The 17,473-nt window shown below is 36.0% G+C and overlaps 1 protein-coding gene across 2 annotated transcripts in view; it reads left to right on the top strand.

The window, feature by feature from the left end:
* Positions 1 to 17,473, top strand: part of FGF12 (fibroblast growth factor 12) — a 356,679-nt gene that overhangs the window by 167,764 nt on the left and 171,442 nt on the right. For both annotated transcript variants that reach the window (XM_059922086.1, XM_059922085.1), the window contains exon 3: positions 14,962 to 15,065. In XM_059922086.1, the coding sequence (XP_059778069.1) occupies positions 14,962 to 15,065 (104 nt within the window). The remainder of the gene's footprint in view (positions 1 to 14,961; positions 15,066 to 17,473) is intronic.

Below are 17,473 nucleotides of genomic sequence, written 5' to 3'. Positions count from 1 at the left end.
CTAGTGCATTAAAAATCATACCACTGCATTCTTCTCACAACACTTTAAAAAAGTATTACGAAGGGAATATGACTTACTTATAATATATTGTGGTGGTTTGCAGGCTAAATATTGAACTTGAGAGGATTTTTCTTCAATATGTTCAACGTATTTCAACTATAAATTAAAACTTTTTTTGAAACAGTAAACCATTATACAATAATTTTAAAGATCTTAAATAATCTGGTTGCCTTTTAAATATATCTGAGTTGGGAAGTTTGAGGTGTGTAGGCTGTGTGTGTTTGTGTGTGTATATATATTTCCATGTATTATTCAGTAGCCTAGATAGAGTGGTACTGAGTAGGCATCCTGCCAGGATCTAGTGAGGTTGCACTTAGTACATCTGCTTTCCCTGACACTGAGACAGAATGTGGAGCACACACCCATGTCAAAATATGTCTGTATAACATTACTAAGCCCACTCCATAGTATTATAATTGAATTTTTTAAGATGTCCTAAAGAAAGCCTCTCTTTGCTTCCTCTTACTTAGATATTGGCAGAGACATCATTTTTATTGTTGCTTTTGTATGTTCCAGGGATCAGTCCTGATACGTGGGGAAGCAGTGTGGTGTTGTGGATAGTCCATAGGATTTTAGAGACAGACAGTTATGGATATTAATATGCATAGGATTTTAGAGACAGACAGTTATGGATATTAATATGCATTTCTCCATTTAGCAGCTGCATAAACTTGGGCAATTTGCTTAGCACTTTGAAACCATAGCTTGTCATCTGCAAAATGGGAATTATATGTAAAGACTTCAAGTATATAATATCAAATTTACCCTCTTGAAAGGAAGTGCTTTGGAAAGTCTAGAGAGGAGAAATCTATGCTACCTGAAGTATGATCCAGAGTAATTTCAGGGAAAATGTAGGACTTGAGCAGAGCTTTGAGGAACTGTGTAACAGCCTTTTTGGAACCTCATCTGCAGTTTCACTGCTCATCTAGGTCCTGGACCCAGCCTTCCCATCTTTGGAGGAATTTGATCAAAATCTAATTTAAATAGGATTAAACCCCACTGTACTTGGAATTTCCCTCAGGGGTGGGGGCAGTGGAATGAATCCAGTTACATATCTGTCCTCAGTCCTTGGATTCTTCTGATAATCTTAGAAGGGAAAGTCCTATTAAGATGCAAAGGAAGACAGTCCACCTCCCACCTATATCCAAGTCCTCTAGAACAATGACTCAAAAATTTTTGCACATTAGAATCACCTGGATACCTTTTAAAAAACTTGAGGCCCAGATCAATAAAGTCAGAATCTCTGAGGATGGAACCCAAGCATCAGTATTCATTTAAAATCACACAGATGATTCCAAAGTGCAGTCAAGTGTAAGAACAGTGATTTCTTCTAGAAAATTGCTTCTTATACTTTAGTCTGCATTAGAATCACCTGGAGGACTTGTTAAACAACTGATATGGGGGCCTTAACCCCAGAATGTGTGATTCAGTAGGTCTGGAGGAAGGGCCAGAGTGTTTGTGTTTCTAACATGTTCACAAGACCACACTTTGAGAACCACTCTCTAGAACAGTACTTCTCAAACCTCAAGTGCATAGTGATCATCTAGGGATCTTGTTGAACCGCAAATTTTGATTAAGTGGGTCTTGGATGGGACCTGAGATTCTGCCTTTCTGATAAGCTGCAGGAGATGCCAATACTGGCCACACCTACCTTTGGTCTATGGACTGGTAAGATTTGCTATGCAATGGCATCACCTGGGAGCTTGTTAGAACCACTTCAGACATATTGAATATGAAATTGCTTTTTAACAATGCTGCATGTTGGAATCATCTGAAGAGGTTAAAAAAATACCGGTACCTAGGTTTATTTCTGAAGACTTTTATTCAATTGGCATGGGTATGGCCAGGGCATCAGAATTTTCAAAAAAGAAAAACAAACTCCTCCGTAGGTTGTAATATGCAGCAAAAATCTTTGAGACAGAGTTACACAATAAGATAATTGTTTTAAATACAGAGCAAATCGTTGCTGTCCTGGTATGGAATATTCCATGATATTTTATTGTAAAAGGAGGCCCTCGAGACGGAGATGACAAATAAATGGCCCCTTCTGGGTCTACAACAGATGTCAATAAATTCTCACAACATTTCTTGTGGCCGAGCCTCAGACGACTTCTTAAGACATAGCTTCAGGCAGCTACAAAAAAATGACTGGAGTTTCATGGACGCCTGCCGTGCGCATGCCTCATCTTCATTAACTCCAACATACTGAGGACCAACTGGGTTCTAGTTACCGGGTTACAAAGATGGCTGCCGTACAGTTTCTGCTTTCTAGCTGCTCCCAGGATAGTAGACGAGGTTGAACGTGTATGTAAAACAAAATTTAATAATGCAAGGTAGCGCTGGTACTGCCAAGTGATTAGAAAAATCACCAGATTCCGGAGATGGGAGCAATTCCCAAAAGCCATAGTGCTCAGAGAAGGTGGATTTTAAACTGAATCTGGAAGAATAGGAACAAAACATGTACGCTAAGATTAGGAGAACTGCATTTCAGATAAGGAGGCACAAAGTCACCTGGCGCAGAAAGTTCCTGCCATCTTGGGGAAGAATGAGCTAATTTGGATGAAGCAAAGAGATTACGTGGAAGTGTCAAAGGGACCATATTTTAGAGTGCCTTAACTGACACATGGGGGAGTTTAAAGTTTACATTTTAGGATGTGGGGGACCAATGAAAGTTACTGAACATTGCAATAGAGTAATAGGTGAAATGTGGTGGGATTATAGTAGTGATGGGCTGAAAGAGATTTTAAGGTAGAGAAGAGTAATGACAGAATCATCATCTTATTTTTCAAATTTTTTCCTCTATTTCTAAAAATATCTTAACACATTTATTTCTATAGATCCACTTAATATTTTTGGAATGAATATACATATACCACATATATATATATTCATTGCGATCAGTAAATATAACATTTGAGTGTCAATGACAATGTAAATTGAGTAGAATCATGAATGTTTCCTTTGTGGCTTTTTCACTGGCTTTCCACTCTTTAAATATATAATTGCTCATCAATATTACGTGCATAAATTTTCAAAAGTGCTTTCTTGTTTTGGTAATTAGTGATAATGAAATGTAAAGCTTTGGTTGAACATACCTAAACCATCTCAAGCAAGTTAACTTATATTGTCTGTGTGTAATTTTAACTAAGAACTAAAGGTTTTATATTTTCTGGGTGGGGCATTTCTGCTTGGCTGAAAAAATTCTTTTAAGGCTTCCAAATTTATTTATTATAGTTTCATTTTTTTCTTACTTTCTTTACAACTATTTAGGTTGTGGTTACTAGAAGTTCTCTTATATTTCTTAAGAGCAACAATATTATATAGCCTTACAACCCTCAGCACCTAAGTGTACCTTCCTTGGCTGACTTCATGACTCTGGCAAAACCACATTTTTGAGCTGAATTCAGTGCCCCCATATGTAAAGATGGAGGCAGAGTACACGTGTGGAGTTATTTTTTTCTATTTTAGACTTTCATCATCATGATGGCAGGTACCGTGCCTGTCTTTTACACCACTGCAGTGCCTGGAATACAGGTGATGAATTCATGAATAAACCTAATAGGCCATAGTGTCAGTTTTGGCAACATAGTGTTTGATGGAAGATTTGTAGAAGATACAAATCTAAAATCTTCAAAACATGCAGAGATTTCTTGGAGGATGTTTTTGCCCATTGATCTTACGGAGTGACACCTGTGCTGTTCACTGAATTCTTCAAGTGGAATGTGAGATGAGTCTTCTGTATAAGACAAATAGGCTGCAGCAGATGAGTGATGACAGGCATTTGCTTTCATTATCAATAGTGATATGCTTCATTTTTCACCTTAATGAACAAAAGAATCACATTGAATTGACTTGTAAATTATGCAAGTTTTTGAACATCTTTGAAGTAACACAGGAAAGGCTATACGATAATATCAGGATTAAAAGCCAGTGGCGGCATTTCTACCAAAGCTAAGGCAAATATTTCTACTAGCTTCTGTCAAAGAAAGGGATCATCATGTTGCTCATTTTCACTAAGTTGAAAATCCACAATGTTTGCTATCAGCCAATGCTTGGAAGAAAAAATTTAAGTCTCTAAGCTCCAAACTACTAATCAGTTCCATAAGTCAGTAAGTTCAGTGGGCAAAATAAGTCAGACAGTTGAATTATTGGACCAATTGTTTACAAAATAAGGCACGCTGACTGAAAGCACTGAATCAACATAGGCTAAAGTATGTCAATTTTTACATTTTATTTTAAATATATAGTTATTTTAGCTCACTGGATCTTACATATATAAAATGAAATACATTTTTTTTTCTCCCATGACATTTTAAGAAGTTTAAGTTAAATTATGAGATAGTGATGACCCAGGCATCCACGACCCTTGCCCCTATTATGAAAGCTCTAGATTTGGAGGTTTAATAACAATGCCATTACCAATACCAATAATACCTTGTATTTTACTTTTATAGTTTAATAACAAGTTTTTAAGAAAATTATTATCTTAATTGATTTGCATAGTAAGTCAGTGAAACATTCAGAGCAGACATGAAGGCTCAGGGAGGTTACATTACTTCAAATCATCAAGGTCATAAAGCTGTCAAATGTTAGAACTAGGGCTTGTAAACTAGAGCTGTGCCTTTTGGACTGAAGTTTAGTCCTCACCTTGGTCTTGTTTTCTTGACTTAAAGCTAAAGAAGTAGGGACAATTACATCCTTCCCTTAATTTCTGTAAGAAATGCTGTTTCTGAGGTTAAATTTGATGATCACAATTATTTTAGCTTCTACTGTGCCATGCACTCTGGATGAAAAAGAAACATAATTTCATACTTTTGAAGAATTCCTACTTTGCTGGGAGACTCAGGCAAAGACATAAATATGAAAAAGCAATGTGATAAGTGCTGTGTATGGAATACTGTGGAATTAGGATGAGTGAATAATTAATTTGTCTGAGTGAATACTCCATTGTACCATAATTTAAGTAACTGCTTTTGTGTTGGAGGATTTAAGAGCTCAGACTATCTCCTAGTTTGCTGACTATTCAATAATAGCATTTTCCTATTGAAAATGGGGAGGGGAGGAGAATTGACCTTATTAAATGATAAATAAATGCTGGAAATAAATATTAATTTCATAACTAATGGAAAACCAGTTGAGTGACCTACAAAAATTATCATAAATATTATAATTACACGTGTTATTGTAAGAGACTATAGGATTATAGGTGAAAATAACCTGGTACCAACTTAATTTTAGGTTAAGATTTTGTAGGATATGATATTACTTACACTCTAACAAAACATCTTTATTGAGAACATTTTGAAGTGTGGGAAATGGTATGAATTTTCAAGACAATTTGATATTGAGAATGCACAGATTATAAACCCAAATATCTCTTTTCTATCTCAGTAGCTTCCACTATAAATTTATTTGGGTTTTTAATGGGTCATAAAATGCATCTTTTTCTCTGCACATTCTGCAAATTCAACCCAGAATTTCAAAATACAAGTGTACTCTTTTATATCTGTACATTTTTACAAGCAATAAGAGTCTATCTTTAGAAGTTACTTGAGAGGATACTGGATTTACCTGTTGTAAAGAAGAATTTGTAATGAACTTTTCTCTCCCTCCCTCCCTATTTCTCGTCCTCTTCTCTTTCTTCTTTGCATCTTCTTTGGTTGTAACATTAAGTGCTTTCTGATGTGTTTTGGATTGTCACCTCTTTGTCACTGGGATAACTTGTGTGAATAATAGGCAGATCAAAATTAAGTTGAATAAGAACAGCACTTTTATTTCACTTAGCAGACAGACAAATACTGTATGATATCACTTATGTGTGGAATGTAAAAAATAAACTAGTGAATATAACAACAACAAAAAAGGAAACAGACTCACAGATATAGAGAACTAGTGGTTACTAGTGGGGAGATAGAAGGGGGGAGGGGCAAGATAGGGGTAGGGGATTAAGAGGTACAAACTACTAAGTATAAAATAAATCAGCTACAAGGAAGTATTGCACAATACAAGGAACGTAGCCAGTATTTTGTAGTAACTATAAATGGAATATAAACTTTAAAAATTGTGAATCACTATGTTGTATACCTATAACTTACATAATACTATACATCAACAAAAAAATGAAAAGTAAAGAAAAGGACCTAGCTCACAGAGTTGTTCCAAAAATTAAAAATTTAAAAAGAAAAGGACCTAGCCCACAGAGTTGTTCCAAAAAAAAAAAAAAAACATAGCATTTCTTACAAAGTACTTTTTTCTAGTCCAATATAATTTTATGAGATGTCCAGTATCTTGGTTGTAATAGATTCCCCAAAATCTTCCTTTCCTCTTCATTTTCTCAAAAAGATGCATCACCCTACACATGCACACACACACCAGCCCTATGCATCCTGTGCTCCTGCCCTCTCAAACTTTGTATCATGCAGGTTTTCTGGCTTTCCCTTTAGATTCCATATTTAAATACATTCCATATGTGGTAAATATTATCTTTGATTTTTTCTTACATGCTTAAGTATGGAAATATGATCTAGAAAAGCTATGACTAAGCAAGCTTAAAGAGAAACCACTGCTGAATCATTTATTTATTTGGCAATTATTGAATAGTAGCTTCTAAGACCAAGATGCTTCTAAGACCTCGTTGCTAGGCAATGAGGATAATAAAAGTTTCCTGTGCCATCAACTTGCCCACAGAATAGTGGGAGCCTCAGGGAGATTTACAGATGAAGGTGTATTCCTCAGGGACCATATCTGTTGAATATGTCACTGTTTTCCTAGCCTAAGCATGCCATGTGACCTATACTAAGTGCTCAGTAAATATTTATGGAAAGAATAAATCACTTTTGAATAGAGATATATTACAAGGAGTTGTATGAGAGTTCTGCTAAGGCCATGGAAACTTACTCCAAAGTTTTGGATGGCACTTTTTATTCCCTTCTTTTTTTACTTTGTACCCGCACTGCCCTCAAATTAGGGCTTTTTATATCCAGAAATAAAGCCAAATAGTCAATTTAGTTTATTTATTTATTTTTAAAAATTTATTTATTTATTTTTGGCTGTGTTGGGTTTTCATTGCTGTGCACGGGCTTTCTCTAGTTGCGGCGAGCGGAGGCTACTCGGCTACTCTTCGTTGCGGTGCGCAGGCTTCTCATTGCGGTGGCCTCTCTTGTTGTGGAACACAGGCTCTAGGCTCGTGGGCTTCAGTAGTTGTGGCATGTGGGCTCAGTAGTTGTAGCTCACAGGCTCTAGAGCACAGCCTCAGTAGTTGTGGCACATGGGCTTAGTTGTGACGCGGCATGTGGGATCCTCCCGGACCAAGGATCGAACCAATGTCCCCTGCATTGGCAGGCAGACTCCCAACCACTGCACCACCACGGAAGTCCCTAGTTTATTTTTAAAATGACATTTTACATGTCAAAATGCCTACCATGATGCCTGAAAAAAAAAAGTAGGCATTGAAGGAGTATAATCTCTTCAGTTTTTCCTTTCTTATTAGTTACTTTTCTTTCATTCTCTTCTTCCATTTAAATTTCAACCTGAGACTGACTTAAGTTTTGTAGGTCCTAAAACTTATACAATTTTGGGCATACCCTTTGAAAAAATAAAAAAAATATATAACAGTGAAATGAAATTTAGGTACAAAAATGAGTAGAGTGAGAAAATAAATCATAAAAGATTAAATTTTAAAGAGCTGAAACCTATCACAAAGATTATAAAACCCAGAGAAGTAATAAAATATTTTAATTAATTACTTGATGTGTACAAGTCTATACATTTCTTTCCCATTATTTTGTTTGTATAATCTTTGAACATTTTTCATATTTTATAATACATTATCTGTAGAAAAATAATTCAGTCCTTCCTGTAGCATGAGTAATCAACATTGGCCTTTTATTATTATTATTTTTTAATTTATAAAAGTTTACTTAGCTTCACAGCTCATAATCATTTCAGGTACCTATTGAGGATTGTTATCAAATTTGAGAATTTTTTGTTATAGATTTCAGGAAATTTCAAATCCACCACCCAGGTCCCCCAGTGAATAACTTGCTATTCATTTTATATATTACTACAATAATGCTATGTACCCAACAATCACATAACCCCATTTGCATGTATCAGCAAGTATTTATGTCTCATGTGTCTGGGGTGGTTGGCTAAGCAACTCTACTGATCTTGTCTGGCTTACATATCTAGGGGTCAGCTATCAATCAATTAATCTAGAATGGTGTTGGATGGATTACCGAGGCCACTCTGTTGTTCTCTAGGTGTCTTACATCCTTTTCCTGGGACCTGCGGGTTAGTCTGTGCATGTTCTTCTCAATGCCGTGGCAGAGGAGAAAAGCATAAACAAGCCAACCTGAGCTCTTTTTCAAGACTCTGCTTGCATTGGCTGACATCCTATTGGCCAAAACAAGTCACATGGCTCAGCCCAGTATCAAGGGGTAGGGCAGAATATCCTTTCAGAGAATTGCAAATTTATATGGCAAAGCACAGATACAGGGAGAAGTGGAGAACTGGGTGTATCAATGCAATTCATCTACCATTTCCTTCATTACTTAAAAAAAAAAAAAAAGCAGCCTTACTGAAGTATAATTGACCTACCAAAAATACCTGAATGTTTAATGTATGCAATTTGATGAGTTTGGACATATGCATACACCCATGAAATCCCCTTTGCTTTTTTTTTTTTTTTTTAATAGGAACACTTAACATGAGATACTGTCTTAACAAATTTTTAAGTGGACATTATAATATTAGTAACTGTAGGTACTATGTTTTACAACAGATCTCTAGAATTTATTCTTCTTGAATAACTGAAGCTTTATACCCATTTAACAACAATTATCCATTTCTTCCTCCCTCTAGCTCCTGACAACCACCATTCTACTGTCTGCTTTCATGAGTTTGATTATTTTATTTCCTCATATAATGGGGATAATGCAGTACTTGTTTTTCTGGGACAGGCTTTTTTCACTTAGCAAAGTATCCTCCAGGTTCAGCCATGTTGTTACATATGACAGGATTTTTTTCTTTTTAAATGCTAACATTCCATTATAAGTATATACCATATTTTCTTTATCCACCCATCCATCCATGGACATTTAAGTTGTTGCCATATTTTGTCTATTGTGAATAATGCTGCAGTGAACATAAGAGGACAGATACAGTCTCGAGATCCTGATTTCAGTTCTTTGGGATATATGTCAGGAGTGGGTTTGCTAGATCATATGGTGGTTCTATATCTAATTTTTTGAGGAACCTCCATACTGTTTTCCATAATAGCTGCACCATTTTACATTCCTACCAATAGTGCACAAAGTTTCCAATTTATCTGCATCCTCATTAACATTTGTTATCTTTTTTTTTTAATAGTGGTCTTTCTAACAGGTATCAGGCGATAGCTCATTGTAGTTTTGATTTGCATTTCCCTGATGATTAGTGATGTTGAGCATTTTTCATGTACTTACTCATGATTTGTACATCATCTTTGGAGAAATGTCTATTCAAGTCTTTTGGCCCTTTTAAATTGGGTTATCTGTGGGTTTTGCTACTGAGTTGTATTTGTATATTTAGGATATTAACTCCTTATCAGATGTATGGTTTGCAGATATTTCCTCCCATTCTTTAGGTTACCTTTTCATTCTGTTGATTGTTTCCTTTGTTGTGCAGAAGCTTTAAGTTTGATGTAGTCCCACTTGTTTATTTTTGCTTGTGTTGCCTATGCTTCTGGTGTCATATCCAAGAAATCACTCCCAAGATCAATGTCAAGAAGGTTTTCCTCTATGTTTTTTTCCTACGAGTTTTACAGTTTCAGGTTTATGTTTAGATCTACAATCCATTTTGAGTTGATTTTTGAGTATGATGTAAAATAAGGGTCCAATTTCATTCTTTGGATTGTGGATATCCAGTTTTCCTAACACCATTTGTTGAATAAACTATCATTTCCCTTTATTACCTTTTTTCTTAACTTTTTCCATGTGATTCAGTGATTGAGTTTGTTACGGACCTCAACAGCACCAATTCTGTTGTTTCATTTTTAAATATGAGTCAGATTTACGTAAGATTTAGAATGAAATACTCGTTTTGGAAAGAACAAGACTGAGAAGATGCTTGAATGTCATATTAGATGCTTGGATTCTTATTTGGCTTATAATTGTAGTCTTTATTCACCAAATGTTTACTGGGATCCTGAATCCTGAATATAAGCAGACTATGTACTACTATCCTGCTTATTCTCTCTCTTAATCTCTCTCTCTGTTTCTGTCTCTGTCTCTCTCTTTCTTCCTCCCCAGCTTTCTCTTTTTCTCCATGTTATACAAGTGTGGTTTAAGTGTGATCCTTATCTTGGAGAGTTTATAAACTAGTTGTGATTGGGAAAGAAAAAATATTTTTTTAAGGAAAATTAAAAATTGTGATAAATACAGTATAAATCTAGGACTAGGGGAGCTGAGAAGTGAGAGAAAGCACTTGGTATTTGGTGTATCATTCAAGCATGGGAGGGGTTTCGGTATGAAGATACGGGGAGAGTGACATTGCAAGCAGAGGCAGTGAAGTAAGCAAAAACATGAAGTTAAAAGGTAGGAAGAAGAAGATCAAATTACTAGAGGCAGTAAATAAATATATTAGAGTGAGTAGTGCAGTGGAGCAGAAATGTATGCTGTGACTATATGTACATAACCTTGAATATTGGGCTGAGATGTTTAAGTTTTTAATTTTCTTTTTATCTTAAAAAGCAACTTTTTCCTAGAAATAATGTTCCTAGAAATAATGTCTTTTCATGACCCTTATAATCAATAACATTTATTGAATATAAGATATGTACATAGAACTGGGGTAGACATTGCAGAGACTTACCCTCAAGAGTCCTTAAGGACGGCGACAGATGCATAAACAAATAATTATAATACCATGTTCCAAATACCACAACAGAGATATGCCCATGAAATAAATAATTATGGAAAAAGAAACAACTGTCTCTGAAGGATTTGGATAAGATTTATGGTTCAGTTAAATAGGGAAGATAGGCTTTCCAAAAGAATAATAAATCCAGTCTAGTTAAGATCAAGGGGGAAACTTAGAACATAGCAAAAAGCTCTGTGAAGCTGCTTATGGTGAATGGAATGAGTGACAGGTGATAAACTGGAAGTGTGGTTTACAGCTAGGTGCTAAAGGGCATTGAGGGTCAGAGTAAAGGCTTTGGATCTATCTTGTAGACAATGAGTATTCACTAGAGGTATCAAGCAGGGAACTGTGAGCAGGGAAGTGGCATGAGTAGATAGATGCAGGGGACTTGGAAGAATGGTGTGGCCCAGTTCCTATGAGTTAGGCCAGTGGCTTTGAGGATGGAGAGGAAGACTGGAGATTCAGGAGGAATTGTCACTGCGTAACAAAGGACTAGAGCCAGTGTGCTATGCGGAAGATAAATAATAGATAAGGGTAAGTCATTTGCCATTTTTCAAGATTTTAGGAGGCAGATGCAGACCCTCCCAAAGAGAATAGCTTTTAGCTTTTACCGCTAAAAACTCTCATTCCAAATCATTTACTGATTTTGTTTTTAATGGACTTGCTAAATCTCCCAAAGCATACCATCTAAAAGCCATTATCACCTTACGGTTTCTATAAAACTTTCACACAGTTTTCTTGTTTTTGTCCCTGCCTAGCTTTAGTAGTTTTCTCACTTTCCTCAGATAAGAAAAGCTTTATAGTTGCTTTTTTTACCCCTGTTTTAGCTAAATGAACCAATGTTCTCAGCATTTGTCCTGGGAAATCTTTATTTAGAAAGACTTTATGTACAATTTTGGATTTCATTACTCTTTTTCATAAGAATCATTGCCGAACTTGATATTTTCCAATGGTTACATTTATTTACAATATATAAGTACCTAACATGTTTGCACCTTACGTGTTAACTCTGCTTTCGTCAGCAATTTCTGTCAGTTAGGATTAGGGCTGGCTCAGCGTTGCACAGACTAAAATAACAAGGACTTATTTTTCTCACATAAAAGCCAGACCTACTTAATTGGAAGCTAGACTGGTGCCATTGCTCCACAAAGTCCTCAGGGAAGACCCAACTCTTTCCAGCTCACCTGCCATCACTCGCTCAGGGGGAAGCCCTTGTTTTCATGCCCTGAGATCATCCAGCCAACCTCAACCTCATCCTCCTCCAAACAGCAGTAAGGCAAAGGGTAGGGAAGAGGGCAAAGGCCAGTTGTCTTTAAGGAAAGGGTCTTCAAGAGTACAGAGACCTTTCTGCCTACATTTGATTGGCCAGTACTGAGTCCATAGCCACAGTTAGCCGCAGGATATGCACAGAGATGTAGCTAAATTGTCTATTACTTTTTGAGAAGGTGAGAATGACTATTAGAGGAAATTAAACTTAAAAGGGAAGGAGGAGGAAATAGGATATTTGGGGCAGGTAACCACATTAGCGAGCCAGAAAACCTTTGGTCAGTTGCACTTCCACTTGGGTTACCTCTCTGAATCTGTTTACCGTTCTAAAAATTAGGATAATCATTCTGTCCTAAATTCTTCATAGTGTTTGTGGTTGAGGGTCAAATACAATGATGAATTTATCAACACTGAAAATTGTGTTGCACAAAGATAAAGTATTATTTTAAAAGTATTAAGCAATCTTCTGAATCAATAGATATTAGTCAGGTGATATGTCAGTTTACATCAGACCCTTTGGTAACCTTATTTGACAAGCAGAAGAATCATATATTAATGACAAATAACTCATATAGAGAGAACACATCTCTGTTTATGAAACACTTTCAAGAACATGATAATGCATTTGATTCTTCTGTCAACTCTGTGCAGTAAGGATTATTATGCCCATTTTACAGACAGGAAAACTAAAGCAGAGAGGTTAAATGAGTGGCTCAAAGGCATGTAGCTTCTGAGTGGTGAGTTTAGAAACTACTTTGTCTACAAATCTCTCCCACTTTTTTGTAATCTGTGTTGCTGCTTTAATCTTTACATATGCCACACTTCTTGTTGCCCATTTGGTAAAGTCTAGATCTCTAAGACTAGAGTGACAAACTCTCAGTTATTTATCCCTGCTTTGTCTACATGGTGTTCTTTCCCATTCCTCCCCAACATGAATCAAATCCTTCAATCTGCCAGTCCCTTCCTATACACATACACTACCCTGCAGAACCACTTACTTCCTGCCCTACTATAATGTTTATGATCTTCGCCTACTCAACTTCTGTCCCTTCTTTAAGTGTCAACTTGGGTCTAATCTTCTGTGTGAGACATTTCTTGAACACTTCAGAACACAGATCTTCCATTTCCCTGAACTTCTGTAACATAGAGACTATATATAGAATGCATATATTACATTTAATTATAGATATACATTATACACTGTATCAGATTATTCCATATGTCTTAGCTCTCTCTGACAGTGGTAAGAATATTGGAGGAACAAAAACTAGTACAGATTCAACTTAAAGCAGCTATTAATTCTTAAGTGTCTGCTAAGATCTACTCTCAACTTTCATGACAGATGAGGGAAAAGGTTCAAAGAGGTAAAAAGATGGGTCTGATGTCAGATATCTAGGACTTGAATCCTGCTATACTAAACTTGTGGTCTTAGGCTTGATCCTTTACAACTACCAGTTGAACATGTGACTAAAAGCCAAATACTGTGTGGGTGTGTTTAGCTTACTATCCCACGTTGAGAGAAGCCCAGAAAAATAGCATTCCTGATTAATGGTAATCCCTGGGTTAATTTATCTATATATATCTTATATTCAAAACTGAGAAGATGACCAGAACGATGGGAATTTTATCAGTAGAAAAGATAGATAAGAACTTCTAACTAAGTCAGGATGTTAAAGTGAGCTACAGGGCTATTCTCTTATGCACGCAGTCATAAATATTTAGTTCGTATTCATGTTGCCATCTATACAGCCTAGTTATATGATTGCCTTCCTCCTTTATGTAATATAAATTCTTTCGGGATGAGGACCATGTTTTATGCTTATGCTCATTTTGTAATATTAATGTTAACTAAAACAGTGCCATATAGGAATATATAATTCATAGAAATACATTTTTGACAGAAAAATGGATTATCTTCTTATTTATCTTCTTTCTGGTATTTGAGTACTTTCTCCAAGTAGACAAGTAGACTGTTGAATATTTTCAGTGATGGACAACCCCAATATTTAAAGACTACAAGCATGTTTTCATTTTATCTTAGGATATTGAATTAAATTTATGAAGTTGATTTTTAATGGTTTGTGCATAATTATGCATATATATATATATATATTTCCCAAGATATAAAATCTGTCTGTTAGAGCTTAAGCTATCTAGCAACCATTGATACATCTATTTATCTATATTTACATGTAAAAATTGAAATATGAAGAGAAATGTTCTCCTGCCACTAGCATAGTTAAGGATGAGCCAGTGGTTTTTGTGTTCATCTTGTGTGTTTAAGACAGTGTTCAGGACCACAAGGAAAAGAAACTCTGGCATGTGTTATGAAGATCATATTTTATTATTACTTATGATTCCAAATATGTTTTCTTCTGTTGAGAATTTTTTGGTTCAAATTATTTGTTTGTTAGAAAAAATCATCTTATACTGTTGGAGTATGTGTTCATTTCACAGAGCAGAGATCCTGGACTCTCAGGTCCATGTGGGGCCCTTGGAGTCCTTCTAATCTAATCCCTTTATTGCAGATGAGTTTATGTGGTTTACCTGAAGTCACATAGTAATTAGTCACGGTGCAGAGACAAGAAGCCAGTTCTCCTCACTCTTAGAACTCCTCTCTCTCTCCTAATTTCAATTCATAGGTTTTAATCTTCAAAAAGAGTCATTTTAAGAAGCAAGGTGATTTATTCAAAAGTTCACTGATCGTTTCCTCTCTCTTCCTTTTTTCCCCTCTAGCCCTCTTCAATCTAATCCCTGTGGGCCTGCGTGTGGTGGCCATCCAAGGGGTGAAGGCCAGCCTCTATGTGGCCATGAATGGTGAAGGCTATCTCTACAGCTCAGTAAGTACCTTGTTGTGTGTGCACGTGTGTATGTGTGTGTGTGTGCGCGCACATAAACTGGCATGGAGAGTAATGAAGTAACTGTTATTTTAGGGAAGAAAATTACAAGTTGAAGTCAATGTATATTTTCTGACCCAGTATATCAGGATTATTATGAAGATTTTGTAATTTACAATGTTAAAGATCACGCTCTGTTGAGAAGGAGCTAGCAACTCTCCATGTGATACGAATTCTCTTTTTCTGTCTTTCACTTCTAGAGGATAATCTTTTGAATTTTACCTTTCTGTTTAATTCAAGAGGTAAAACATTTTTTCCTTTCTCCTGTTACCTCTCCTTCAAGCACAGAGGATGGTTTAGGAAGCTAAATTCTTGAATTTGTCTGGGAGTCTTCTCTGGCTTCTTGTGGAGAAAAAAACTTTCAGAATAGACTGTGTTTTTGTTTGTATTTAATAAAACTGTGTAGTACCTAATTTGTCAGATTCCTGGGATAACTGGTCACTTTAAAGACATGTGAATTGATGGAATGAGCTTTGGATTAGGGGCTGGGATATTTGAGTTTTATTTGCATTTCAACTACAATATTCCTTTGGGAAAGTGGCCTCCTCTCTTTGACTTAATTTCCAAACCTTTAAAATGAGGGTGTTGGACCCCATGTTGTCTAACATCTCTTTTGAATCTAAAACTAACAAAATTAGGTGGCATCAGTGGCTATATTATGAGCCCTGATGTATTTTAAAGTAGTTAATGGTCCCACTGTCAAGATAATAATTTATGCATTGAGAGAACGCAGCTGCACTGAATCTTCTGTATGTATATAATTCCTGCTCTGCCCTAAGGGAATTGCCTATTTGTAGTTCATGAAGAAATATTCTTGAAAATCATGGTTACAGATTTCCACCCTTGCTTTCTATGATCTCACTAAATAAGACAAGGTTATTCAGGAAATTGACTTATGCCCACTAAATTCTCAATTAATTATTGAATAGCTTTTATTAAACTTTTTCCACAGTCAATTAAATGAATCTCTGGTACCCTATGCTTGCTTACTAGTAGTACAGCTGTCATTCATATTAGAATTCTTAAAGTTGCCATTTTACTCTTGAACATATTCACATCTGAATATGCATTTATATATCAGATGTGTACTTACACATTTTTTCAATGGTCTACTCAAAATAATACTTAAAGATAGATACATTTTTGGTCAAAACAATGGGCTTTCATTTTTAATGTGTCATAATTCTAATATTTCTTAATGTCCAGTTATTGTGAATCTATATTTTAAATGTGAGAATTAAAATAAGAAAAGGACAGTTAACAGATGTTGTTTTGAATAATTCCAGTTGGTTAAACTTTTTTTAAAAAAGTTTTGAATGCAATACAAACTAAAATATTTAGGTGATCTTAGGATAGTATTGATTTAAGAATTTAATCAGTCATCAAGTAACAGTAAACAGCTAAAGGTAGACTATATTTATATTTATATTTAGAAGGTTGTTATTCATTTTTATATTTATTTAAAAGGTCATAATTCTGGTTGTAATTCCACAAAAACAGTAGAGTTCAGATTTCTGAACCAGAGTTCATTTCCAAAGGTCTGGAAAGAAGAAAAACACAGATTATCTGACAACAGTATTGTAGCAGGTGGCAGCTGTGTAGGAGCCCGTGTGTGTTTTGTGTGTGTGAGTGTGTGTATGTGTGTGTGAGTGTGTGTGTGTGTGAGTGTGTGTGTGTGTGTGTGTGTGTTAAGGGGGCACAGGCAGGGAGGGGTCCCCATTGTTGGGTGCAATCCCAAAGTTCCTGGGAGAGGAGCCTGGGTATTCAGCATGACATAACTGAACTTCATATGTGGCAGCATTTTTAGAGGTACATTTTTTCCATTTTTCTTTCTCAGAACTAGACCTAAGATACAGGGAGCCCATAGGAGAGGTTTTAAGAAATTCTTGACTAGAGAATTTTACTGTAGGTACTTTTCTGTCAAGGATCTAACACCTTAGTAAAACCAATAATGACCTGTTGAGTTACCTGTTTTCAGCTTTCCTCTTCACTTAAATCAAATTTGCATCATACCAAGAATTGCAACTCTTTTCCCTGTATGGCACTGTGAGGCTACTGGAACAATTTTTCTTAATTATAAGCTTGGCCTCACTGACATTGAGCGTCAGGCTCCCTACTTTCAAAATCACTCTCTTTCTGGATAGGACTAACAGTATGAAATTCTGGTTTTTAATTTTAAGCAGGGGCATAGGCCTGAAGATTTTGTTATAGGACTAAAGGGGGCCAGTATTGGGAGAGACAGACCTGAAAGAGAATTGGGTATCAAGGCTTCATCACACTTGTTTTGCTGCTTGTCTGTGTGGCATGTCTCAGCGAGAGAGCACCAGTGTGGCCAGGAACCTTGTGGGGAG

The sequence above is a fragment of the Balaenoptera ricei genome, chromosome 4 (assembly GCF_028023285.1).
Source record: "Balaenoptera ricei isolate mBalRic1 chromosome 4, mBalRic1.hap2, whole genome shotgun sequence".
Taxonomy (NCBI): domain Eukaryota; kingdom Metazoa; phylum Chordata; class Mammalia; order Artiodactyla; family Balaenopteridae; genus Balaenoptera; species Balaenoptera ricei.
This window is presented reverse-complemented; position numbering and strand designations above follow the sequence as displayed.